The following is a 26,159-nucleotide window of genomic DNA, read 5'->3' as shown; positions in this document are numbered from 1 at the left end:
ATTCAATACAGAACATCAAAGTTCAGATACATACATTACAAAGCATATAACAAAAGCCAGTGGGATGATAGAATCAATGTTCTTCATTACAGAGCATATGACAAATGGAAAAAAAAATCAGAAAATAGAATCCGATTACAGAGTATCAAAGTTCAAATCAGAACATAAGAAAATCATACTTCAGATACATTACAGAGCTGGAAAAAAAATCAAAGAAACCACTGGCACCCGACGGCAAGCGGCAAGCGGGAAGCGGCTCCTGACAGCAAGCGGCTCCCGACGGCAAGCGACTCCCGACGGCAAGCGGGTGCTAGGCCAACGACTCCACCAAGCGGTCCATGAACAGCACCATCGGAGAAACAAAAAGAAAAGGGAGAGAAAGGGGATTGCGATCTGGATCTGGATTTGGAAGCCGCACTCGAAGCCGTCGCACACGACTGGCAGAGACACCACGGCCGGTGCTGGCGCCGCGTTGCTAGGGTCCAGGACGGGGAGCAGCAGCACGGGAAAAGCACGGGGAGCGGCAGCACGGGGAGCGGCAACACGGGGAGCGGCAACACGGGGAGCGGCAGCACGGATGGTGAAGGGTTGTTTAAAGAATGAAGGGAGGAAGAAGAGAAAGAGTTTTGGTTTGGTGATAGCAGGAGAACAGTAGTAATAATGGAAGGGTTTGGTGGTAGTAGTAGAGGCCCCTTATGCCTCGGTTCTGCTATTAACCGAGTCCCTAGCTTAAAAGGTGCCTCGTGCACTGGAAAAGGTGCCTCGTGGAGTGGAAAAGGTGTAAGTCCTTATGCCTCGGTTCTGCTATTAACCGAGTCCCTAGCTTAAAAGGTGCCTCGTGCACCGGAAAAGGTTCCTCGTGGAGTGGAAAAGGTGCAGGTCCTTATGCCTCGGTCCTGTATCAACCGAAGCAGTATTAAATTTTTATTTTTTATGTCTCGATTCTTTGTACACCCGAAGCATATAATTTTATCTTAATTTCAAAACTGCCACTGCGTCTTAAATGCTTCGGTTTTTACTAAACCGCGGCATATACGACGAGTTAAAAACACGTTTTTTTACTAGTGGAGTTTTCGTTATTAAAAATTTTCTTAAGTAAAAGTTTTCATTGGAATTATATATATTAGGAGTTTTTATTATGTATGAATTCTTATTGTATAGGAATTTTCATTATATAATATCATTATAATCTATCCTTTTTATTTAATATTATGTATATTAATTATTGGTAGATTTTATTTAGGTACGTAGAATAAAAATCTCTACAATGACTATATATATTACAATTATCTACGAAAAATTTATCAATAATTTTCCTCTTAACTTAGTAGCAAAAGTATCTTTGGATTATTACCAACAACCAAACATCATTAATTAAACTTAACAACAAAAATTAAACTTAATAACAAAGCATAAGTTTGTCAGTAATTATTGAGAAATTTCATAAATTTGTTAATAAATTTTATAAACGACCAAATTATATATCATTGGATATTAAGTCGTTGGCAATTTGTTATAAAAAATAAGATATGCTAATAGATTTCATCCATTACCGACATATTATGGTTGTAGGTAACAAGAGAGTTTTTGTAATAAAAAACTACGTCCATTTATTTTTATTTTTAAAGTTTTGAGACAACACTATTAGAATTTGGGATAAAAGCAAAATTTAATTTTGCATCATAGTTTAAAATTAAAAAACATTTAATTCAAAAATAAATATTACATTTTTATTTATATTTTAATTGTTATATTATATATATATATATATATATATATATATATATATATATATATATATATATATATATTCATTTTAAATAAAAAAAGAATTGACCAAGTTATCATTAATTTATCTGTCAATAACACAAATATTATTAACATAATTCAATTTATTAAAAAGTAAATTACTATCATATATTAGGAGGTAAATTTAAGTTAAATCTATATTTATAAATTTAATTTATAAATATAGATTTTAAATTAGTTTTAATTAGTGTAAGATTTCCACTGTGTTACTTTCATGATCAAGAATAAATATTTTATATGTATGAGAGCAAATATTTGTGGATGGTAATAAATTTAATAAACTCAAAATAAATATAAAGAGAATATATAAAAAATTTCACACGAATAATAAAATAAAATTACAATATATAAATGAAATAAGTTTCACTTTTTAAGATCTGTTCATACGAAAACGGTTAGATGAAAAATAATTCGTGTTACTTATATAATTATATGTCCACGTTTTTCTCACGTGTACCTACCAAATCATAACTTATTATAATATCTATATATTAACAATTTAATATATGAACATATGTTCTATGTACTTATTTATATTAAAATATTCGAATGATCAATTTTTTGTTTTGTTTTTATGAATTAAAATAAAAACAAACAATCCATTTATTTATATCCAATTGATATAATTAAAATGAAGGTTTTCTTTACGAATTTACAAATTTGGTGTAATAATTTTGAAAATAGGTAAATTTGAAAAAATTACAAAAATAAACAAGAGTGTAATTTTCACAATTTTAAATGAATAAATTATGTATTCTTTTACACCATTTTTGTTTTGATTGCATTGAAAGGTAATTGATTATTGAAATCATTAGGTATGATAATTTTCAATCTCTATCCAAAGTCATTTTGAAGCAAGATAACTTTCAATTTTATCTTAACAGCTGAGTCAAGGTCTAATATAGTTTAGTCAAGGTCAACTATATCTTAGCCAAGATCTAATTTAACTCATCCAAGACATTTACAATCCCTTAAAATTGAAAGTCATCAATTCCTCAACACCTTCAATATGTAATTGATTACAATGAATATGTAATCAATTACATTACATCAAAGTCATATTACATCAAAGTCATTACGGGTATGATGACTTTCAATCTCAATAGAAATTTGTTAAGATAAGAAGACTTCCAATTTTGAAAATGTAGTTGTAATTGATTATTGTGTATTTGTAATCAATTATGGATAGGCTGACAAGCTTGGTCCACGAGTCCGTCGAGCCAATCCGTCAGCTCGACTTCAATAAAAAAAATTGAATTTCTGTTGTAACACTTCATATTAACACTGTCCAACAGTTTGACACTAACACTGCCCAACAGTTTGACCAAGGTCTGATATAGCTCAACCAAGATCTAAAACAGCTTAAACAACAACCTTTTTCAACCCAGCAACTCATCTCATCATTAGTGCATTTTCATGAAAAAAATTTTTAAGTCATTTTCATGTGATATTAATGAATCTGTATCAAACATTAGTTGAGGTATATAAAACTTTGACTTGAATGATGGACTGTGTTAATTAATATAAAGTGTTGTGGTGTCAGTTCAATTTTTTTTTACTCACATCCAACTAAATTATAAGAATAAAATTGGAAGTCATATTGTTTCAAAACGATTTTATATTGAGATTGGTTATCAGACTTCCCATCGACTTCAATAATCAATTATTTTTCAACACGGTAAAACAAAAGTCGTGTAAATGTACAATTTCTCCTTTTTTTTTCTAAGTTCTGTGAGGTTTGTACGACTTATTTATTCTTATAATTTTTCTTTTAAAAATTTATCTATTTTCATAATTACTGTATCAAATTTACCTATATACTAAAAGAAAAAACCTAAATCGAATCTAGTAACAGAAAACCTAAGGTTCCGAGCTCAATTATTATCAAAGTTGATGAGAGACATCATGTACTTTTTAGAAATTCAGAACCTGTCTGAGATTGAGTGGACAGTTATTTGTTTATGTGTAATTATCGAACCACGTGGTCTTCTCCACACCACCACTCTGCTTCTTTAAAACCTCAGTCTCAGAGTCACTAAGCACAGCACAACTCCAACACTCAGCTCAGAGCAGAACAAAATAATCCAGAATGACCATCGGCGTAGGCCAACTTGTCTGTGTCACTGGCGCTTCCGGTTACATCGCTTCCTGGCTCGTCAAGTTTCTTCTCGAACGCGGCTACACTGTTAATGCCACCGTTCGCGACCCAAGTAATGTGTTTTTTGTTTCTTATATAGTTTTTGTTTTCGTGGGTGATTATTTGTAGTGATGATGATAATAATGCATTAGCATTTGAAAGATTAAATATTGTATCTGAAATGTGATGTGCAGGTGATCCCAGGAAGGTAGATCACTTGCTTAGCCTTGACGGTGCGAAGGAGAGACTGCATCTTTTCAAGGCGAATCTTCTAGAAGAAGGTTCCTTTGACTCTGCCGTTCAAGGTTGTCACGGTGTGTTCCACACTGCTTCTCCCTTTTTTCTGAGTTCGAAGGACCCGCAGGTTTGTTTCATTTGATGTTCGATTTGTGCATTTGCTTCATCTGTGGATTACATAAAATATTATGTATTTCAGGGTGAGTTGTTGGATCCAGCTTTAAAGGGGACAATGAACGTTCTGAAATCGTGTGTGAAGTCCGGAACACTGAAACGTGTGGTCTTAACTTCTTCTATTGCTGCAGTTGCGTACAACGGAAAACCTCAAACCCCTGATGTAGTGGTTGACGAGACCTGGTTTTCCGACGCAGATTTCTGTAGGAGAAATGGGGTATGTATGGGCTGTTTCCTCTGATAATGTTTTTGTGTCGTTTAGAAGAAAAAATTACTTGTCTCCCAAGACTCAGGAGACGTACCTGTGTCCCATGCATGGACAATGGCTGAAAATAAAGTACACAAACTTTAACTAATCAATGTTCGGTATTATTATTTTTTGGAAAAAGATATTTTATATTCATTATTTTACTTTCTAATTCCCTTTTTTCTTTATAAAAAAAAATTTAACTTTTTTTAATAACCAAATTTTCAATCGTTTTTTATTCTGACAAATTTTGAAGACGAAGGACAGAAAAGAGCACAAAAAAGGAAAGTTTCTGTCACCACTTTAAATCTATTTTCAACCTCTATTTAATACTTAACAAAAGAAAAATACTTAATTTAATGTTGGAAAACAGTATCTTGAAATGGAAACTTTATAAAACTATTAAAAATGGATAGAAATTATTTTTTTACTTAGAAAAATAGTTCTCAAATGTGTAATATCAAAATTCATTTTCATATTTATTTATTTAATATTTTTCTTTCAATGTTTTTATATTATACTTTTATTTAACGATAATCTTACTTTTAATATTTATTTTACTAATTAAATATTATATTTCAAAATAATAATAGTGACAATAATAATATATTTATTTTATATTTTATATTATTATTTTTACTTTTCTTTTATGATTAACTACATATTATTATGTGATAACTGTCCCACGTATATTAAATTATTTTACTTCCTACTTAATTTTAAATTTAAATTGAAATATTTGGATCGATGTGTAAAATAAAACTAGCAATATAATATATAATATGGAAGTAATAATATTAAAAATTAAAATTAAAAATTATAATAAGAACATAAAATTAAAAGTTAAAAATTCTGTTCTTAAAATTAATAAGTATACCATTAAAAAATCATTAGTAATTTAATTTATTTAATAAAATCATACAAATTCAAAAAATTATGAAATATGTTTAATAATAAACATATTTAAAATTATTAATTATAAATAATGAAAAATAAGTACACCAGCACAATATCAATCATATAAATAATAAAATGATTACGTAGTCCTATTTATTAATTTTTAATTTGTGTTTTTTCCATGATTACTTTAAAAATAATACATGCTAATAAATGTTTCATAAATTTATTATTTTCAACATTTTTAATTAAAAATATAATCATATTTTTTACTTTTAATATATTTAAAAGCTTAATTATATATTTTTTATAAAACTTTACAATATTAATAGAAATAGCTTTCTGGTAGAAAGGTTTAAGATGTTATAGACTTAAGCAGAAAGTGTTATTATTTAATTATAAGTTATAACTTCTCATCCAATCACTATAATGGCGATGAAAGACAATATAAAACGAACAACATTGACTTTGGTTACAATGTTGTCTCGTGTATTATGTTACCTTGTTCTTGACATATTTTGCTATTTCCAATTTATGTTTTAGAAATGGTATAACCTTTCAAAGACTTTGGCTGAAGAGATTGCATGGAAATTTACAAAAGAAAACAACATTGACTTGGTTACAATAAATCCAGCCATGGTTATTGGACCTCTCTTGCAACCAGAGCTTAACACCAGTGCTGCAGCAGTTTTAAATTTTGTTAATGGTAATTACTATATACATTCTGCTCTAAAATTTTTATTATTTCGCTGAACAAACCTTAGATAATTGAAGAAAGTGTTCCATCGTCTTCATATAGGTGCTGAAACATTTAGAAATGTTATTTCGGGATGGGTAGATGTGAAAGATGTTGCAAATGCTCATATTCTAGCATATGAGAATGATTCAGCTAATGGAAGATATTGTCTAGTTGGAAGGGTGACACACAACTCAGTGATTGTGAAGATGTTACGTGATTTGTTCCCAACATTGCAACTTCCAGAGAAGTGAGTATAATTATTTTGATGGTTTCAAGACTGCGTGCGATTCAAATCCACTATTCAGTGCTTTGTTTATTGGCTTGAAAACTTAATTTAGTATCCAAAATGCATATTATAGAACCTTATATTATATAGGCTAAAATAAAATAATAACCTTCCAAATTAGAGCTATACACAAATGCGAATGTGTCTTAATTTACCTTATCAATCTATTGTCATTATAGTTGAATATTTGAACAAACAAGAAAATCACGTATGACAAATAAACGTTTTACCCTGTCAACAATATTACCAGGTGTGCAGATGAGAAGCTATATGTGCCAATATATCAGGTTTCGAAGAAAAAAGCAAAGAACTTGGGGATTAAATTTACTCCATTGGAAGTGAGCCTCAAGGAGACTGTGGAAAGCTTGAAGGAAAAGAAGCTCATCAAATTTTAAGTTGTTACCCTTCAAAACGTCGAAACCTTCACTCATCTTCTTATGTTCACGCTTATGAATAAACTTACTATAAACTAAGACTTCATTAGGCCGAAATAAATTGTTCTCGGTGTGTCTGTACTATTGATAATTAAGTTTCAAACATGCATGTCCATGTTTTAAGCATTATTGTTATATTTTCTTTGTACTTGTATTGTATGACGGTTTGATCAGTTTAGAATAAGATGATCCACACAATTAAAAACATGTAATAAGTCATCCAAAGATTAGTCGATTAAATAACATGGACCGAACGGTCATCTTTAAATAGTAATTAAGATTAATGAGGATTAACTTAAATAAGGTAGAGTATGTGTAGAAGAAATCATGCTCAACATCCTCTTTCTCATGAAAGACTCGTTCGTTCTTCTTGCACAAAGCATGCTTGAAATGTTCGTTATCCTTCACTACCTTAGTCATGGCTACCCTATCAACAAACTCCTCCAAGGAATATCCCATGATGAAGGAGGACACGTACTCCCCAAACTCATGAGGAGCCCAACCATACCCTGGAACAAGTAAGACAAGCATGCAGGATCCGTCCCACTCCCCTGTAACATCCACTTTTATCGCGACCACCTCACCCGTGTTGACCGAAGTAGGAGCATTATTAATATCTACACCTGCCGCTGCGTCACCAAAATCTACTTCTCGCACGGTTGATCCAAGGATGGATGACCCAACTGACAATATCGATGATGCCGATTCATCATTGGCATATCCCCAGTCTCCCCTCCCTCTAGACTCCTCAAATAAAGACAGTAGAACAATAGACATTATTCCCTTTGAATAAGAGAAGTATGAAACACTCGATATTCGCAAGAGAAAATTGAAAGAAATGGTGAAAATGACGTTGAGTCTCACCTCTATTTATAGTTGAAATGAGCACTTCAATGAACAAATCCTAACCGTCAAATCGAGAAAGATCTAATGGCCCACACCTTATGACCCTTCATTTCTCGAGATGCATGAATCCCAACGTGTCACTTGTCCCTCTCCCACCGGTTGTAGCTTCTCCCCATCTAACACATCTCCCTAAAATGTGCAGAATGGTTACAATCTCCCAACTGACAGTTTACCAAAAGAAGCAAACATCCTCCAAAATGCACGGGACCCTTTTTCACAATAAACCCTCTCGAGAGTATACTTGGGCTTGAGGGACCTGTGTACTGTGTCGCTATCCAGTCAGCCTAGGACCAGACTGTCCATACAATTAAGAACATGCAATAAGCTACCTAGAGACCTGTTTGTTGGACAATTTGGATTGAACGACCACCTTTAAACAATAACTAAGATTGATAATGATTAACTTAAATCAAAACATGATTATTACCAATTGGGTCGTGATTAGGTCGGTGCTAATTCAAAAATCTATAAATACAAGTTTGAGAAAATGAGGTAGATTGGTTGAATTCATTACACATTTATTGCTGAGTTTACTAAATATTTGCTGACTTTGACATTAAAATACCTTTTGCAGGAAACTTTTTTGTATATACAATCGAACCAAGTGAAGGATTAACGGTGATACAAACTATTGGACACATAAATGGTTGTATATCGGTAGGTCGTATTGACCATTAACAAATAGGATTTTATCCCATTTAAGAGATCACCTTCAACTATAAACCGTAAGAAAGTATAGGTGAGATTTTTTTTTAAGATATTAAAAAGTATGCAAAGAATAAGAATCATTACAATGCTATTTCCAACAAATTTGAATAAATTTACAAGACCCTGATTCAAATAATTATGATTAAGAGTAATAAGTTAATGTATCTTATTAAATGATTAAGATTGTTCTATAAGATTACCTTAGTCAATCAATCATGTCGCTTGTCTTCTCGACATCTAACTCCAATAAAAAAGAGAATATTTGTAAAAAATGTTAATAGTTAATAAATATTTTAAATTGTTGGAAATTTTGTTGACAAATTTTAAGATTTGTAATAAGTGACAAAAATTATATATTATCATATGATAAAATAAATTTGTGAATAATTCATATTTATTGATATATTTTCTTTCTGTTGATAAGATTTGGTTAATAATTTTAAATTCTTTTGTAATAAAATAAATTAAAGTTAGATGAAAATAAATAAAGAAAACTCAATGAAAATAATACCACCACACTCTACTAGAAGCTTAGCTAATAACAAACCATATACAAGCAACCTTCCCTTAGACAGATGAAATATGATTAACATTCCTGCCATAATTAATGGACTCTTTCATTCAACTACGAGGGATGGCAATTTTACCTGTGAATACGAGTATCTGCAGGTAAAATTTACGGCGGATAATTATTATCCCCGGGTATTTATTATTCGCAGGTAACAAATAATAGAAATTTTAATATTTGTTTTTAAATAGGTTGGGTACAGATAGTATACTACTCACTGTGTGGGTACTTATTACTCACAAAAAATTTAAAAAAATAATAATTTATATATCTTTTAATTAAATTTAATTAAAAATAAAATAAAATAATATTTTATTAGGTTAAATTTAATTAAAATTAAAATTTAATTTATATTTAATTTAATTTATATTACATTATATTATATATTTTTCTTTTATAATTTTATTTAAATTTTATTTTAAAAATATATTAAATATATTTTTTTTATTTTTGCGGGTATCTGCGAATATTTTTTAAACGGATACCCGCGCGGGTAGCGAATTGAATAACGGATACAGTTTTATTCGACAGATCGGATTACGGGCAGTGTTTTACCCGTGTCCGATCCACTCTGTTATGATCCCTAACTACGACGACCTCTGCACTGTCAAACTCTATGAATTTAAAATATCTCACAGTGAGTTTTTGGGATGTGTTTGTGCAGTATTATAAAAGATACATTGATGTACATTAATTTTAATATTTTAAAATATATTAATAAAATTTTGAATATATCAAAACTAATATATTTTAAGAATATGGAAGATGGACAACATTATAAAATTAACAGTGGATTTAGACTTTAAACTCGACACTTTTTTACCGTAGAAAATTGTACAATAATTAACATTTATATGAAAGTGAGAAACAAATAGTGATAGATAGAAAGAAATTAATAAAAAATTATTGAATTATAAGCGATAGTTACTTCCACCAAGGTAAAAGTCAATTGAAGTAGTTAAAAAGAAAAAAAAAGTTGATGCAGATTTTTTATAATATTTTAATATAATATATATATATATATATATTATTTTTTCACTATTTTATTATTTATTTATTATTATATTTACCTATTTTAAATTTAATAAAAAAAATAAAATATACGACGTCTGAAAATATTATCAAAAAAATATCATTGTCCTTTAGAAATGTTACAGTTGAAACTTTGCTTTCAATCATGGAGTAAAACCTAGAAGGTGACGTGGAAAGTAGATGCATGCAGCTAAATAATCCAAATATTTCCTAATAGGGTGAATCACGGTACAACTGTTTCTTTCCTATAAAAGAGTGCAGTAAAACTTGTTTCTAGAATTACCTTTTCATTTTTCTGTAAAACTTATATTAGACATCACTTTTATTTTCACATTCAACATAAATGTTTTAATCTCAAATCTCTTGAAACAGTATCACTAAGGTAAATAATAACATTTGAGGCATATAGTTTATTTTTTAACTCAAATATCCATCATAATTTTATCTTTAAAAAATATTTCAACCTAAATCTAATTTCTAATCGATACTCCACATATAAAAAGTCTACTCTTTTAATTTAAGATGAAGTACACTCATTTCTGATAAGAACAAAAAGGTAGGTTTTAAAACTTAATATACAAATAAATATATTTTAAAGTTTTAGATAAAATATTATATAGAAGTTTTACCTCAGCGCATGCGTCATCTATGCGTAGGCTCGACCCATCCTAATCAAAATCGACATAACTTTTAAATGACTTAAGACTAGATATTGAATAAAATATTATCTGCATAGAAGTTCCCCTATCAGGAAAACCATGAACGTTACCAAATCTTACATGTTACGGGTCAATGCAACTATTTGAATTTCTTTCTTACTGTCTGTACAATGTTTCTAATATTTTTAAAAAATTGTAATAAATTTTAATATAGAAAAACCCGCTGAAAACATAAAAAAAACAAGACAATATCTTACCTAAAAATTAACAATATATTTAGCTTCTTCCCACCGGACTTTTGGGGTCGCATTCTGCAAATGTCAATTTATGTATATCCACCAAGCCACGGCTCTTCTAAATATCACATCTTTCTTTTATTTTAAATTCAAGTCATCTTCACTGCAAAACTTGTACACATACATTCATACGTGTTCTTAACTTTAGTTTTTTGAATTTGATTACCTTATCTTGTTATGTTTTTTTTTGGAATATTCTTATAGTACGTGCAATTTAGTTAATGTCAATAAAAGTATTTTTTAATTGCATGATGCATACTTTTGTTTAAAGTTCATATTTTTAAATTTTATATCATGATACGTGATATGTTCTGATACTCCTAGTTTAATATTATGATCTGGATATGGCACTTAATTGCAAATGGCCCACTAACACTTATTCAAATTGAAATGCCCAGTAATACCTTTCCAAATTGAAAACGCAATCGATTTTGGTTCTTTAAAAGGTCACTCCGAGATCGAGTGAACACAGCACAACACAACACTGAACACAGAGAATCAGCTCAGAGCAGAACAACATAATCCAGAATGAGCACCGGCGCCGGACAAGTAGTGTGTGTTACCGGAGCTTCCGGTTACATTGCTTCCTGGGTCGTTAAGTTTCTTCTCGAACGCGGCTACACCGTGAAGGCCACCGTTCGCGACACAAGTATGTTTTTTTTTTGTCTTCTATAATTTTTGTTTTCGTGGGTGATTATTTGTGGTGATGCATTACTATTTGGATGACTAAAGATTGGGTAATGTGTGATGTGCAGGTGATCCCAAAAAGGTGGATCATTTGCTCAGCCTTGATGGTGCGAAGGAGAGATTGCATCTCGTCAAGGCGAATCTTCTAGAAGAAGGTTCCTTTGACTCTGCCGTTGAAGGTTGTCACGCTGTGTTTCACACTGCTTCTCCCTTTTTCGACGATGCCAAGGACCCGCAGGTTTGTTTCGATTGCAGTTCGTTTTGTTCATTTGTTTTTATCTATGGCTGTGTAATAATTTGTTTTTACTTTATGTTTTTCAGACTGAGTTGTTGGATCCGGCTTTGAAGGGGACTCTGAATGTTCTGAAATCGTGCGTGAATTCGCCGACGCTGAAACGCGTGGTTGTAACTTCTTCTATTGCTGCAGTTTCATTCAACGACAGGCCTAAAAACCCTGATGTAGTGGTTGACGAGACTTGGTATTCGGACCCAGAATACTGTAAGAGAAATGGGGTATGTTCCTTTTCCTCTAATAAACTTTCATTTCATGTTACTCCTTACTATAGTTTGGCATGTGTGTTGTCTCACCTTGTTCTTCACATTTCTTGCTATTTCCTATTTATGTTTTAGATATGGTATAACCTCTCAAAGACTTTGGCCGAAGATGCTGCCTGGAAATTTGCAAAAGAGAACAATATTGACTTGGTTACAATGAACCCTGCATTGGTTGTTGGACCTCTCTTGCAACCAGTACTTAACACTAGTTCTGCTGCAGTTTTAAATTTAATTAATGGTAATTACTATTTTCACATTATGCTCTAAAATTTCTATTATTCGATTTGCCTGCATCTTGGTTACACAATGCAGTTTTTTTCAACTAAAACTATGTTATCAGTTTTTGCTGAACAATTCTTAGATAATTGAAGAAACTGTTCCATCGCTTGATACAGGTTCGCCTACATTTAAAAATGTAACTTTGGGATGGGTGGACGTGAGAGATGTTGCAATTACCCATGTTCTGGCATATGAGAATGCTTCAGCTAATGGAAGATATTTACTAGTTGAAAGAGTGGCACACTTCTCAGATGTTGTGAAGATTTTACATGATCTGTACCCAACATTGCAACTTCCACAGAAATGTGTCGATGATAGGCCATATGATCCAATATTCCAGGTTTCGAAGGAAAAAGCAAAGAGCTTGGGGCTTGAATTTACACCTTTGGAAGTGAGCATCAAGGATACTGTGGAAAGCTTGAAGGAAAAGGGGTTTATCAAATTTTAAGTTTTTACCCTTCAAGAAAGGTTGAAACCTTCTTTAGTTGTACACTTGGCTTCTTATGTTCATGCTTATGAATAAATTTACTGTAAAATAAGACTTATATCAGAACTGCTAAGTACTGAAATAAGTTATTCTTAGTGTGGTTTGTAAGAGTGACCATTTAGTGTGTCCTGGTAAAGTTCGCATTACAGATTGTATCCTCCTTATACTATATATATTACTAGAAAATGTCTGTTGCAACTAATGCATTATTCAATACTGTAAACATATGAAAGTAGTTTATATTAAATTTGGGATACATAAGTGTCTGAAGAAGCATAAGCATTTTAAAAATAATACTTTTCATTAGTTTTACAATGTATAGACATCAAAATCGTGTTGTCTCGCCCAACTTAACCAACTAAGAAAAATAATGTAACTTTTGCTGGTTAGACTCGTTCCATAAAGGAAAAGAAAGATTAAAGAATAAAATGGTTGTGTGTAAAAGTTTGTTGGATGTTAAAATAATAATACCCTATAAATAAACACCCTTCTGTAATTGATGGGACAACAGTATTACAATTTTAGGAATTGTTTTCGTTGAGAGTGACATAGTTTCTGGTATTACAAAATCATCGTTACTTTGTCTTAGACTAACTTTTGTCTTGTCTTAGTAGTGCTCAATTGGTCATCAAAAACACCGATTGAAAAAAAAGAAAGGTATCTTGATTGGAATGACATCATAGAACTACGTGTAGTTCTCCAAATCTTGCATAATGTATGTTAGATGTTCGATACAAGTCTTCAAAGATGTGCAGGTTTCATTACGCATGTTTTGTTGGTCATGTTGGGATTTTACTTCTAAGCATTGTGATACACAAATCATGAATGGTTGGAATGCAAATTTTAAGTTTAGATAGGACTAATCAACTAAGTCGTCTTAAGAATTTCACTAAATCAAATAAAAGAATATACAGTAGGGTTAAAAATATAAAATAACAATAGAGAGGTTTGCAGGAGACGATGTAAAGAAAAATAAATATGCAAAAACAGTATGATTCTGTATTTTTTTCATAATTAAATTCTTATCATTTATTTAATTTCTAAACAGGTCTCAAATTAACTAAACAAGTGTCAATTTATTTGGTAAGACTCTTACTCATTCCAAGCGTTTATGAGAGTGAAATTGTTTTTAAACGTATTCTAAGTGTCTACATGTAAAATAAACTAAATATGTAGTTCATAAATTTAAACACATGTCAAAATCTCCCAAGTTTGAACTGTGGTTGTCCATAATAATAACAATAATAATTTACCTATTTATTTTATTTTAAATAATAATTCACATTTCATTTGAACATAATTATTACAAATTATATTTTATTTAAAATTATTTTTATGACGAAGAATAAAATAGTAATCATATAATTTTATCAAATAAAATATTTTTAATCTATCAAACTTATTATATTTGTCATTAACTTTTTGATTTTCCTACACTTTTCACAATCTTTTTATTAATTCAAACGAGTTGACTTTCACATTTATTTTTATTCAAATTCATTCTCCAAAATTCATTTTCCAAAACAAAAGCTAAGTAACAAATGAATTAATTAAAATTTTTAGTCATTGTTTTTAGGAGAATTTACTCTTAATTGCTTTTCTATTCTATTTTATAACTAAAGTCACTCTAATGTGAGTTTTTTTCACAGGACTAGCAAATATTAGTTTTTCAATCATAATTGGGGTGTTTCATGTCTCACTGTGAATGCAAAACACTAATTTAACATGAACAATATTAATTTCATGCACCAATTTCACCTACACACTCAATGAATTTAATTATTTTTTAATGTGGATTTTGACAAGAATTTCACACGTAACAAGTCAGTGTTGATTTGTAGTGAATATGAAGATGGAAAGTAACAACAATGATTAAATAAAAAATAAAGATGATTGAATTTAATGGGATGGATGTGATTATTGGTGGAAGTGTAGTAGAGCAATAAGAACATTAAAATAAATTGCAAAACATAAATTACTAGAGAAACTTGTAAGAGAAATCAATGAAAGCAATTATCCAAATTGCAACAATCAATACTAGTTTAGTCATTTTCCTATTCGTAATGTTTCAGATTGTATGATTTATTTCATAATTTGCTACCTTGTAAAATATAAAATAAATCTATTTATATTTTCTAACAGTTCCCTTGAACAAATATAAAATAAACCTATTTATATATTTTAACAGTTTAGAGACTTAAATTTAAATTTGAATAAACTAAGGCTGTAGGTGGATTGTTGCTATATTCTTCCCAATTTGCTTTTTAATGTTGTCAATAGATATATTTAATTCACGTTTTCCTTCGATCATGTTTGACAAAGAATAAAGAGTTACGTACCTATCTTATATCTTATGACATCTATATGATAAAGAAGTACTTGGTAAAATTGTTGTTCACTCACATTATATCTGTAGAATATAATCATCTACTTTACCCTCGTTAAGGCTTGAAATATACGAGACAACTTTCAGATATTCTTGAAAGATATTTTTGTCCTTAAGTGATACATCTTGTGGGGTTTTATGTTTTATGAACTTCGGTTCCTTAATTCTCATAAAATCGTGTTTTTAATTGGTACACGGGTGTGAAATTTAACTCCTTTGTCTATGTGAAATTTACCTTATTAATCTTGAGATGTCTCTTACCCACAACAACTATACTAGTTTAATATATATATATATATATATATATATATATATATATATATATATATATATATATATATATATATATGAAAAATTAATATTATTTAAAACTTTTTAAAATTATAATTATTATTTATATAAATAGAGTCCTAGGTGTGATGGTCCGACATACTAACTAAATTGGTTCAAAATTAATGAACTTCATCTTCATTAATGTATAATTTTCCAATATTTTTAATAGTTTACATGCAGGGCATGTATAAATTCTTTTCATTTCTATAAGGATCGGTCAAATAATTCATCTAGCATTTTCCCAGATTGAATCAGGCAAGCCAGATGGTTCTTCAAAACGACACAGTGAACAGAACACAACACTGAACAGAGAATCAGCTCAGAGCCAAAGAAGAAAACCAGAATGAGCAACGGCGCTGGGAAAGTGGCGTGCGTCACCGGCGCTTCCGGTTACATTGCTTCCTGGATCGTCAAATTTCTTCTCCATCGTGGTTACACTGTTAAGGCCACTGTTCGCGACCCAAGTATGCGTTATTTTTTCCTTTTATAATTTGTTGTTTTCGTGGGTGACGATTTTTCGTTACGGTTGTGGTGACAGTGATGCATTTTTCATGTTGAAAATTAAATATTTGATCATATGTGATGTGCAGATGATCCCAAAAAGATAAATCACTTGCTTAAGCTTGATGGTGCCAAGGAGAGATTGCATCTTTGCAAGGCGAATCTTCTAGAAGAAGGTTCATTTGACTCGGTCGTTCAAGGTTGTCACGCTGTGTTTCACACTGCTTCTCCCTTTTATCACGATGTCAAGGATCCGCAGGTTTGTTTCATTTGCAATTCGATTTTTGCATTTTTTTATTTATCTAGGCTGTCTGATATATTGTGTTTCTTTTATCCATTTCAGGTTGAATTGTTGGACCCCGCAGTGAAGGGGACTCTCAATGTTCTGAAATCGTGCGTGAAATCGCCAGCATTGAAACGCGTCGTTTTAACCTCTTCTATCGCTGCTGTTGCGTACAACGGAAAGCCTCGAACTCCTGATGTAGTGGTTGACGAAACATGGTTTTCCGATCCAGATTTCTGTAGGGAGTCACAGGTATGTGCTAGCAACCAATTGATGGTTGCTTTCTTTTATTGTTTGCTTTTATCCTTGTATAAATTCTTGGCTCTCCAGAACTTGAAACTTCATAGACAGTTGCTCAATTAAGAATGGGATCATAAAAGGCCAATTCATTTTCCATCTTCATTGTCATTATCGTCATCCACTTGACCCACTAACCACTCATTGAACTAATCAATGTCATTTGAGTGTAATAAGGTCAATTTCATCCCTAATATTGCATCTATGAGCAAGTTGTTGATTATATTTGATGTAATCCAAATCATGCAATTTTTTATCGTCAAGCCTATTCCTCTTTTTTTTTTTTCTTTTTTTAATGAATTTGCATTCTGAATAAATAAAATGTTAATTAGTTTCTTCCTACTGTCTACAAAAATGTTAATAATGAAATGAGCTATAAACAATAATAGTTAAATGTTCAAATACACTCCAGTTGTGCACCGATTAGCTACATGACAAGCTTAAAATATTGATTGCGCTAGCTTTTACAAGTTTGGAGTTGTGCAACCACAATTCTTCCACCATTGAGCTATAAAAGCAAGAAGTAAATTAAAATTTAAATGTTATATCTTAAAAGTTACTATGGTTACAATAGCTTTTATGAATATATTTAAGTGTCTCACTAGGAGTTGTGGTCTTCGTACTGTTTACAAGAAATTTAATAATGAAATGAGCTATTGTTTGTTAAATGTTCAAATACACTCCAGATGCTCCGATGAGCTAAATGTCAAGCTTAAAATATTGATTGCTAGCTTTTACAAGATTGGAGTTGTGCAACCACAATTCTTCCACCATTGAGCAATAAAAACAAAGAGAGCAACTTAAAATATGAATGTTATAACTTAAAAGTTACTATGCTTACAATAGCTTTTACGAATATATTTAAGTTTCCACTAGGAGTTGTGGTCTTCCTACTGTTTACAAAAAAGTTAATAATGAAATGAGCTATTGTTTGTTAATGTTCAAATACACTTCAGATGCTACGATGCTACTGTGAGAAATGGAGAGGATTAGGAGAAAATATCCCCCTTGTGTATTGAATACACTAAGGGTAGTTTTATTTATAGTGAAACATAAGGGCCAATGCCCTTAATACAGAATGGGCTAAGCCCAACTAACAGAAAATAAATCCTTAACATCTAACACTCCCCCTCAAGCTGGAGTATATAAATCATATGTTCCAAGCTTGTTACAAAGATAATCAATTCTAGGTCCTCGTAAGGACTTAGTGAATATGTCTGCCAACTGGTTGCTTGAGTTAACAAACTCAGTCTTGATGTCTCCGGATATGATCTTTTCTCGAATAAAGTGACAATCAACTTCAATGTGCTTGGTTCTCTCATGAAAGACAGGGTTAGAGCTGATATGGAGAGCAGCTTGATTATCACATATAAGTGTCATTTGAGTGACATCTCCAAATTTCAATTCACTGAGTAATTGTTTAAGCCACACAAGCTCGCAAGTAGCTGATGCCATAGCTCTATATTCTGCTTCTGCGCTGGACCTTGCCACAACACTTTGCTTCTTACTTTTCCATGATATTAGGTTGCCACCAACAGAGACACAATATCCAGAAGTAGATCTCCTATCAGACGGGGAACCAGCCCAGTCAGCATCTGAATAACAAACGATTTTTGTATCGTTGTTAGGACCATATAGCAAACCTTTTCCAGGTGATCCTTTAATATACTTCAGTATGCGAACAACCGCATCCCAATGGTCTTCACATGGGGAGTTTAGGAATTGACTCACAACGCTAACTGCGAAGGAAATGTCAGGACGTGTAACAGTAAGATAGTTTAATTTGCCAACTAGTCTTCTGTACCGTTCAGGATCTGAGAAAGGCTCCCCCTGATTTGGTAGGAGTTTGATGTTAGGATCCATAGGTGTCTCAACAGATTTAGAGTTCATTAACCCTGTTTCCTCCAAGATGTCTAACGCATACTTCCTCTGAGATATGACAATACCGGTGTTGGATTGTGCTACTTCAATACCCAAAAAATACCGGAGTTTGCCAAGATCTTTGGTTTGAAAATGATGGCAAAGGTGTTGTTTCATCTTAGAGATGCCAAGATAGTCACTTCCTGTGAGAACAATATCATCGACATACACTATTAAGTAGATACATCCAGCATTTGAGTGGCGATAGAACACTGAATGATCCGCTTCACTGCGAGACATACCAAATTGTTGAACAACACAGCTAAATTTACCAAACCAGGCCCGAGGAGATTGTTTTAGTCCATATAAGGATTTGCGAAGACGACATACCAATCCAGATGACTCCCCCTGAGCAACAAAGCCAGGCGGTTGCTCCATATAAATTTCTTCATGCAAATCACCATTAAGGAAAGCATTTTTGACATCAAGTTGGTGAAGAGGCCATTGGCGAAGAGCGGCCATGGCAATGAATAGGCGAACAGAGGTCATTTTTGCCACTGGAGAAAAGGTATCACCATAATCCAAACCAAAAATCTGTGTGTAGCCTTTGGCAACCAATCGAGCTTTGAGACGATCAATAGTGCCATCAGGACCAACCTTGATAGCATACACCCACCTGCAACCAACAACAGACTTTCCAGATGGTAATTGGACAAGCTCCCAAGTTCCACTTTTCTGTAAAGCACTTAATTCATCCAGCATAGCTTGACGCCAGCCAGGATGAGTTAAGGCGTCACCCACAGAGTGGGGAATGGACACAGAAGAAATGGATGAGAGACATGTATAAAAAGATGGTGACAATCTGTGGTAACTAAGAACAGTATAATGGGGAGAAGTGTTACGGGTAGAGCGTATACCTTTACGAAGGGCAATGGGCAGGTCAGACTCATTTGCTGGAGCCGGAGGAGACACAGGAACCGGCACTGGAAGTGAGTCATGAGGGAGACGATTGCGACGACTATACACCTGAAGGGGTGGTGGTGAAGGACGATCCTGTGGTGAATGAGAGTCCAAAGAAGGAGGAGACAAAATGGGTGGAGCATCACTAGGAGAATCACAGAAAATAGGAATATCAACAGTAACAGGTGGAGGTTCAAAACTCGAAGATAGATGTGAAAAGTAGAAAGAAGATTCATCAAAAGTAACATCAGCAGAGATAAAATGACGATTGAGGGAAGGGGAAAAACACTTATAGCCCTTTTGTGACCGTGGAAATCCTAAGAAGACACATTTGTGAGACCTAGGAGATAACTTATCAAGACCAGGACTAAAATCATGAACAAAACAAGTAGACCCAAAAACTCTAAGAGGTAAAGGATGTAGAGGATCTTGAGGAAACAAGATAGAATGAGGGATTTTGTTATCTAAGACGGAAGATGGCATGCGGTTTATAAGATAACATGCCGTGAGAACGGCGTCACCCCAAAAACGTGAGGGTACTTGACCATGAATTAGAAGAGTACGAGTTGTCTCAATAAGGTGTCTATTCTTGCGCTCAGCCACCCCATTTTGTTGAGGGGTATAAGCACATGAGGTTTGGTGAAGAATACCATGAGAAGCCATAAAATGTGTAAACGATTGAGAAAGGTATTCACGACCATTATCACTACGTAGAGTTCGAATAGAAACCCCAAACTGTGTTTTTATTTCATTGAAAAATAATTGGAAAATAGGAAACAACTCAGAACGATTCTTCATTAAAAACAACCAAGTACATCTTGAGTAGTCATCAATAAAAGTAACAAAATACTGAAAACCTAAATTGGACTTAACACGACTAGGTCCCCAAATGTCAGAATGAACCAATGAAAAAGGGGACGATGCCCGTTGTGAGACACTACGAGGAAAGGAACTACGAGTATGCTTTCCTAACTGACAAGACTCGCACGACAAACTTGATAATTGTGACAATCTCGGGACAAGTTGTTGTAGTTTGGCAAGACTAGGATGACCTAACTGAGCATGAAGAAGGGATGGTGACTCCATGATTACGCCAACATGTGGAGAAGGGCGGAGATGGTATAAGCCATGAGACTCACATCCTGTGCCAATCATGTGTTTCGAACTCCGGTCCTGCAACCAAACAGAATCTTTAGTAAATGAGATAACACAATTAAGGGTACGAGTTAGACGACTTATGGACAATAAGTTGAAAGGAGACCCGGGAACATAAAGTACATGATCAATGGATATGGACGGAAAAATATCAACAGTACCAACACCATGAGATGAGACTCTAGACCCATCAGCCATTGTTACCGAGGGTAAGTTATCCGGACATGACAAAGAAGAAAATAAGGACTTGTTACCAGTGATATGATCGGTGGCGCCTGAGTCAAGGACCCAAGATCCGAGGGAGTGAAAGTGAGTCAGACCAACAAAAGGTGTACCTGTACGTGCAACAGATGCAGATGTAGTGGAACTAGAGTGCTGACGATCCTCATACCATCTGAGAAATTCGTTAAAGATTGCAGGTTTTTCTACGGTATTAGATGAAGTAGGAGGGTCTCCAGATGGTTCAGAATTGGCCATTGCTACAGGTCGAGGAGGTCGTCCATGAAGTGCATAACATTGATCAATTTTGTGGCCTAACTTGCCACAGTGGTCACATTTTGTAACACGTCCTTTATTTTGCCTGCGAGGCCGACTTCGATCATTACGTTGGATAGCCATAACTGAGGAGTCATCAATATGAGGAGATGTCTCAGTGACTGGTTTGCTCGGTATACGCAGAAGAGCTGAACAAGTAGAAGTAAAGTTGGGTATGACAGGAGAACCCAAAATCTGATCACGGACATGAGAGATATCATCAGAGAGTCCGTATAAAGCCAACAACATGAAGAACTTTGATCGTTGTTCCAGTTCTTCTGCAGGAGTGGGAGCAGGAGGTAATATATCATTAAAATCATGAAGAAGGGCATGAATTTTACCCAAATATTCGGCCATGGGACCATGATTGCGTGGACCAATAACAGTTAATAGGTCCTGACAAACACCATACAGGCGTTGAGTGTCATTTGTGTACAACAACTTCGCCTGTGCCCAAACTTCTGAACATGTTTCATATGATCGAAACATTTGTTTCAACGAGGAGTGAATGGTGGATTTTATGACAATGCATAGCTGAGCATCAATTTTCATCCAGCGGGAAGTGTCATCCGTTGTAGCAGTAGTCACATCTTGAGTAAGGTGATCTAAGTACCCTTGACTCTTCAACCAAAGTTTGATGTCAGACGCCCATGTTGCATGATTTGTGTCATCTAACTTGTCAATAGACAAGTGTACATTCACATAATTGGTGTATATTGAAGGATCAGAAGAAGAGCCACCAACATAAGTGTTCGTAGAAGAGGAAGATGCCATGGAGAAGGAGAAACCCTAAAAATCCAAAGTACTCCGATTGACGCAACGATCACAGATCCAGAAAGAGGACGAGGAGGCGATCACGGCGGTCCAGATCGGCGACGGAACTCTCCGGCGACGCGCCGTCACGCGCGGTGGGAAGCGGCGGCTCCGGCGATTCTGGCGGCGGCGCGTGGAGGCGCGTGACTGGTCCGTTGGCTGCGATATTTGTACCACGGTGGTCGCCCGGGCGAGACGATGCCGATGATGTGGTCGTCGGTCAATTCTGGAACTCCGGCGGCGGCGGCGGCGGCGGAGGCGGCGGCGGCGGAGGCGGCGGCGGCGGCGACAGCGGCGGCCACAATGGCGGCGATGAGTTTTGCCGGAAACTAGAGTTGGCTGGACCTAATCCTATGCTCTAGATACCATGTGAGAAATGGAGAGGATTAGGAGAAAATATCCCCCTTGTGTATTGAATACACTAAGGGTAGTTTTATTTATAGTGAAACATAAGGGCCAATGCCCTTAATACAGAATGGGCTAAGCCCAACTAACAGAAAATAAATCCTTAACATCTAACAGCTACAAATCATTCAAAGAAACCATTCATGGAAAAATCAAACGAAATATCTCACAAGGACAACAACCAAGTATTGAGATTATTCACTTCTGATGCATAGTTGCACTACTGAACTAACCTATTTTAAATGCTTCTCTCATTATGTACATATGTCATGACAACTTAATAGTTGTAATATTAAATGCATTAGACAATTGCTACTCAACTGTAATACTTATTTTTATTCAAATGTTGACAAAGTGTTATAATTTGTCATGTATGTTATGTTATCATGTTCTTCACATTTCTTGCTATTTTCTATTTATGTTTCAGATGTGGTATACACTTTCAAAGACTTTGGCTGAAGATGCTGCCTGGAAATTTGTAAAAGAAAACAACATTGACATGGTTACAATTAACCCAGCAATGGTTGTTGGACCTCTCTTGCAACCAGTCCTTAATACCAGTGCTGCTTCAATTTTAAATGTAGTTAATGGTAATTACTATTTATATATTATGCTGAAAAAATTATAGATTTGCTTTGCCTGCATTTTATTGCACAATGTATTTTGGGCTTTAGATATATTGTGACCTTTATGGATGAATTTGCCATTATATTTGGGTTTATTTTAATGTAAAGATAGATTTGAAATTTTGTCCATATTTATGTCTTGATTTAATGAGATTAAGAACCAATTTGAAAAAATAATTAAAGTCTTTCAAAGTGACAATGCTAAAATGTATTTTGTTGTTGAACTTTCTTCCATTTTATCCTGACAAGGTATTTCACATTAGTCTACTTGTGTCTACACACTACAACAAAATAGAATTGCAGAGAAAGAATGCACATCTCAATGAAACGACATGCTCTCTAATGTTGAATACAAATGTTCTTTTACACCATTGGGGAGATGCAACAGACTAGGAGAACAAGGGCAGAAACATGCCTTGAAAAACATTGACTAGACAAATGACGATGGTCTACTGTAATGTCAACACTAAGAAGGTGATATGTGGAACACAATTGCCTAGTGAGGAGCCAAGGATGATCGGTGCGTGGCAACACATCAGGGAGCATTTGGTCATGCAACCATTGGGATTGGGTTGCTCTCCTCGAGGTGCACCTAGTACTAACTTCGCCATTGAGATCCTCTAACCAGAAAGAGATTTTATTGAGGAAGAATGAGTGTTTTGGGCCCTTCTGAAGATGCTATTGGGTTAGATTAGTTGAAGATAAAAAATCCATTGAAGATATAGCTTAAAATTGTAGGGAAATTTGAATTTTGTTGAAAGTAGAGATAAAATATGGCACAATTGCGCAGGGTTTTGTGACTTTATTTGGATAAACAGGATGCTAAAAGGATTTATTTATTCTTCTCCAAGTGCCTATAAAGCTATTAAACATCATATACTCTTTCATCAGCATCCATAACCCACTTCAAAATTTACACGATATGATGAATAATATTAACAAATTTCACAAAAATGTACTTTATGTGATGTTCAAACCAAGTTGAAGGAAGCATAGATTCATACAAAAGCTTTGTTGAAGTCAAACATTGATTCTGTTGTTAGCAGGCTGGGAATGACTGACGACATCAGCTTGATGTGGTACACATGAAAGTAATCTCAGAAAAATGAGGCATACAGCATCTCACTCTTCACTCTTCTGAGTTATTTAGTTGTCATTGTGAAGAATATTAGTACTTCCTATTTGCTTCCAAATATTTGATTTTTTGCATTGCCGCCCAATTCTTAGATAATTGAAGAAATTGTTCCTTCACCTTGATGCAGGTGTGCAATCATTTCAGAATGCATCTTTTGGATGGGTCAACGTGAAAGATGTTGCAAATGCCCATATTCTAGCATATGAAAGTTCTTCAGCTAATGGAAGATATTGTTTGGTTGAAAGAGTCGCACATTACTCAGAAGTTCTGAAGATTTTACGTGACTTGTACCCAACATTGCAACTTCCACAGAAGTGAGTACGATTTATTTTGATAGTTTCAAGAATGCATAATTCGTATAAATCGTGCAAAAATTAATCCTTGATGTGTTGTACCTTACTGTTTAGTGCTTCATTTACTTGTTTGAAAACTGAATTTAGTGTCAGAAACGCATTGCATTGATGATTTGAAACTATACAAACCTTAGGATTATATTGGCTTAACCAACATAACAACCTTCTTAAAATAAGACTACATCCAACTATCACATTGTCCTAATTTGTAATATCAATCTATTGTAACTTGTGCTCATAAACAATATTTTAAGTTGCTATTATTACAAAATACATTCTGTAGAACATGATTGGATATCTAATGACGTTTTCATACGTGAATCTTTTATGCATTCCCTATGTTAATTTGGTATCCTGGATCTGAACATGTATTCTTGTGTATACAATATTGATACATATTCAATTCTTGTTGCATATTTGAGATACTTGATGACACCGGAAGACAATGACTAACTTATGTACAACTTTTTCATTTGGAATTCATTACTGAATTATATGTTCCTGAGATGAGGCCAAGAATAAAAACTTTGCATGTGAAGGTCGTTCAATTATTCTTTTGTATGAAAAACCCATTAGGTTGAGGTCCAACCGAGTCTTCATTCTGTCTAATTTTGTTTTTCATTTGTATAATTACAAATAATTCAAGTTTTTAATTTACTAATACCGTTTCACCGTGTCAACAATATTACCAGGTGTGCAGATAATAAGCCACATGTGCCAATATATCAGGTTTCCAAGGAAAAAGCAAAGAGCTTGGGGATTGAATTTATTCCTTTGGAAGTGAGCCTCAAGGAGACTGTGGAAAGCTTGAAGGAAAAGAAGTTTATAAATTTTAATTTGTCACCTTAATGAGAAATTTTGATTCGAGATATCTCCCAGAGGAGAAAACGTGAAACCTTGATGTCACTCGGCTTCTTATGCTCATGCTTATGAATAAACTTACAATAAAATAAGATATAAATCAAAATTGGTGTTAAGCACTGAAATAAGCTACTTTTGGTCAGGTTTGTGCTAGGAACAATTAAGTTCCAAACATGCATTAGAGTTTGTATTACATATTGCATTCTTGTTTTAGTATGTTACTAGAAGATGTTTGATGCATCTGGCTCATCCATATATTTTTGTGTTTGTATAATTTGTGGCTCAAATGGAGAATTCATAGGTAAGGTCTGATTGCTAATTAAATCTTGTAAATTGTATTAACGTGGGATAGTTTAAATTTGGTACACACAATGTGTTTGCATGTATGTTGAGCATAAGAATTTTAAGTAATCTTTTGCCTTTTGACTTTAGTTTCTTTACCTGTTTCACTACCGGGAAATTCTTCCTATACCTTCATATTTTGGTCCTGCATACCATGAATATAAAAGTTTTCATTTTT

At 33.5% G+C, this 26,159-nt stretch overlaps 3 protein-coding genes across 3 annotated transcripts; all 3 read left to right on the top strand.

Annotated features, from left to right (window-relative positions):
* The first annotated feature begins 3,850 nt into the window (after nucleotides 1-3,850).
* Nucleotides 3,851-7,167, top strand: LOC108333264 (phenylacetaldehyde reductase). The gene is made up of 6 exons (XM_017568658.2): nucleotides 3,851-4,019; nucleotides 4,141-4,310; nucleotides 4,383-4,574; nucleotides 6,045-6,207; nucleotides 6,301-6,487; nucleotides 6,777-7,167. Exons 1-6 carry the CDS (start codon nucleotides 3,899-3,901, stop codon nucleotides 6,919-6,921), a joined length of 978 nt encoding a protein of 325 aa, XP_017424147.1. The 5' UTR covers nucleotides 3,851-3,898; the 3' UTR covers nucleotides 6,922-7,167.
* Nucleotides 7,168-11,538: 4,371 nt separating this feature from the next.
* On the top strand, nucleotides 11,539-13,339 carry LOC108333014 (phenylacetaldehyde reductase). Its single transcript, XM_017568324.2, has 5 exons — nucleotides 11,539-11,778; nucleotides 11,885-12,054; nucleotides 12,138-12,329; nucleotides 12,447-12,609; nucleotides 12,767-13,339. The coding sequence occupies exons 1-5, from the start codon at nucleotides 11,658-11,660 to the stop codon at nucleotides 13,096-13,098; spliced, it is 978 nt and encodes a 325-aa protein (XP_017423813.1). The 5' UTR covers nucleotides 11,539-11,657; the 3' UTR covers nucleotides 13,099-13,339.
* Nucleotides 13,340-15,998: 2,659 nt separating this feature from the next.
* On the top strand, nucleotides 15,999-25,888 carry LOC108333057 (phenylacetaldehyde reductase). Its single transcript, XM_017568384.2, has 6 exons — nucleotides 15,999-16,320; nucleotides 16,447-16,616; nucleotides 16,701-16,892; nucleotides 23,092-23,254; nucleotides 24,553-24,739; nucleotides 25,471-25,888. Exons 1-6 carry the CDS (start codon nucleotides 16,200-16,202, stop codon nucleotides 25,625-25,627), a joined length of 990 nt encoding a protein of 329 aa, XP_017423873.1. The 5' UTR covers nucleotides 15,999-16,199; the 3' UTR covers nucleotides 25,628-25,888.
* The last annotated feature ends 271 nt before the right edge of the window (nucleotides 25,889-26,159 follow it).

Source organism: Vigna angularis, chromosome 11, assembly GCF_016808095.1.
Source record: "Vigna angularis cultivar LongXiaoDou No.4 chromosome 11, ASM1680809v1, whole genome shotgun sequence".
In the NCBI taxonomy this organism is placed as follows: domain Eukaryota; kingdom Viridiplantae; phylum Streptophyta; class Magnoliopsida; order Fabales; family Fabaceae; genus Vigna; species Vigna angularis.
The sequence above is the reverse complement of the archived record's forward strand: the minus strand, read 5'-3'. Positions and strand labels throughout refer to the sequence as shown.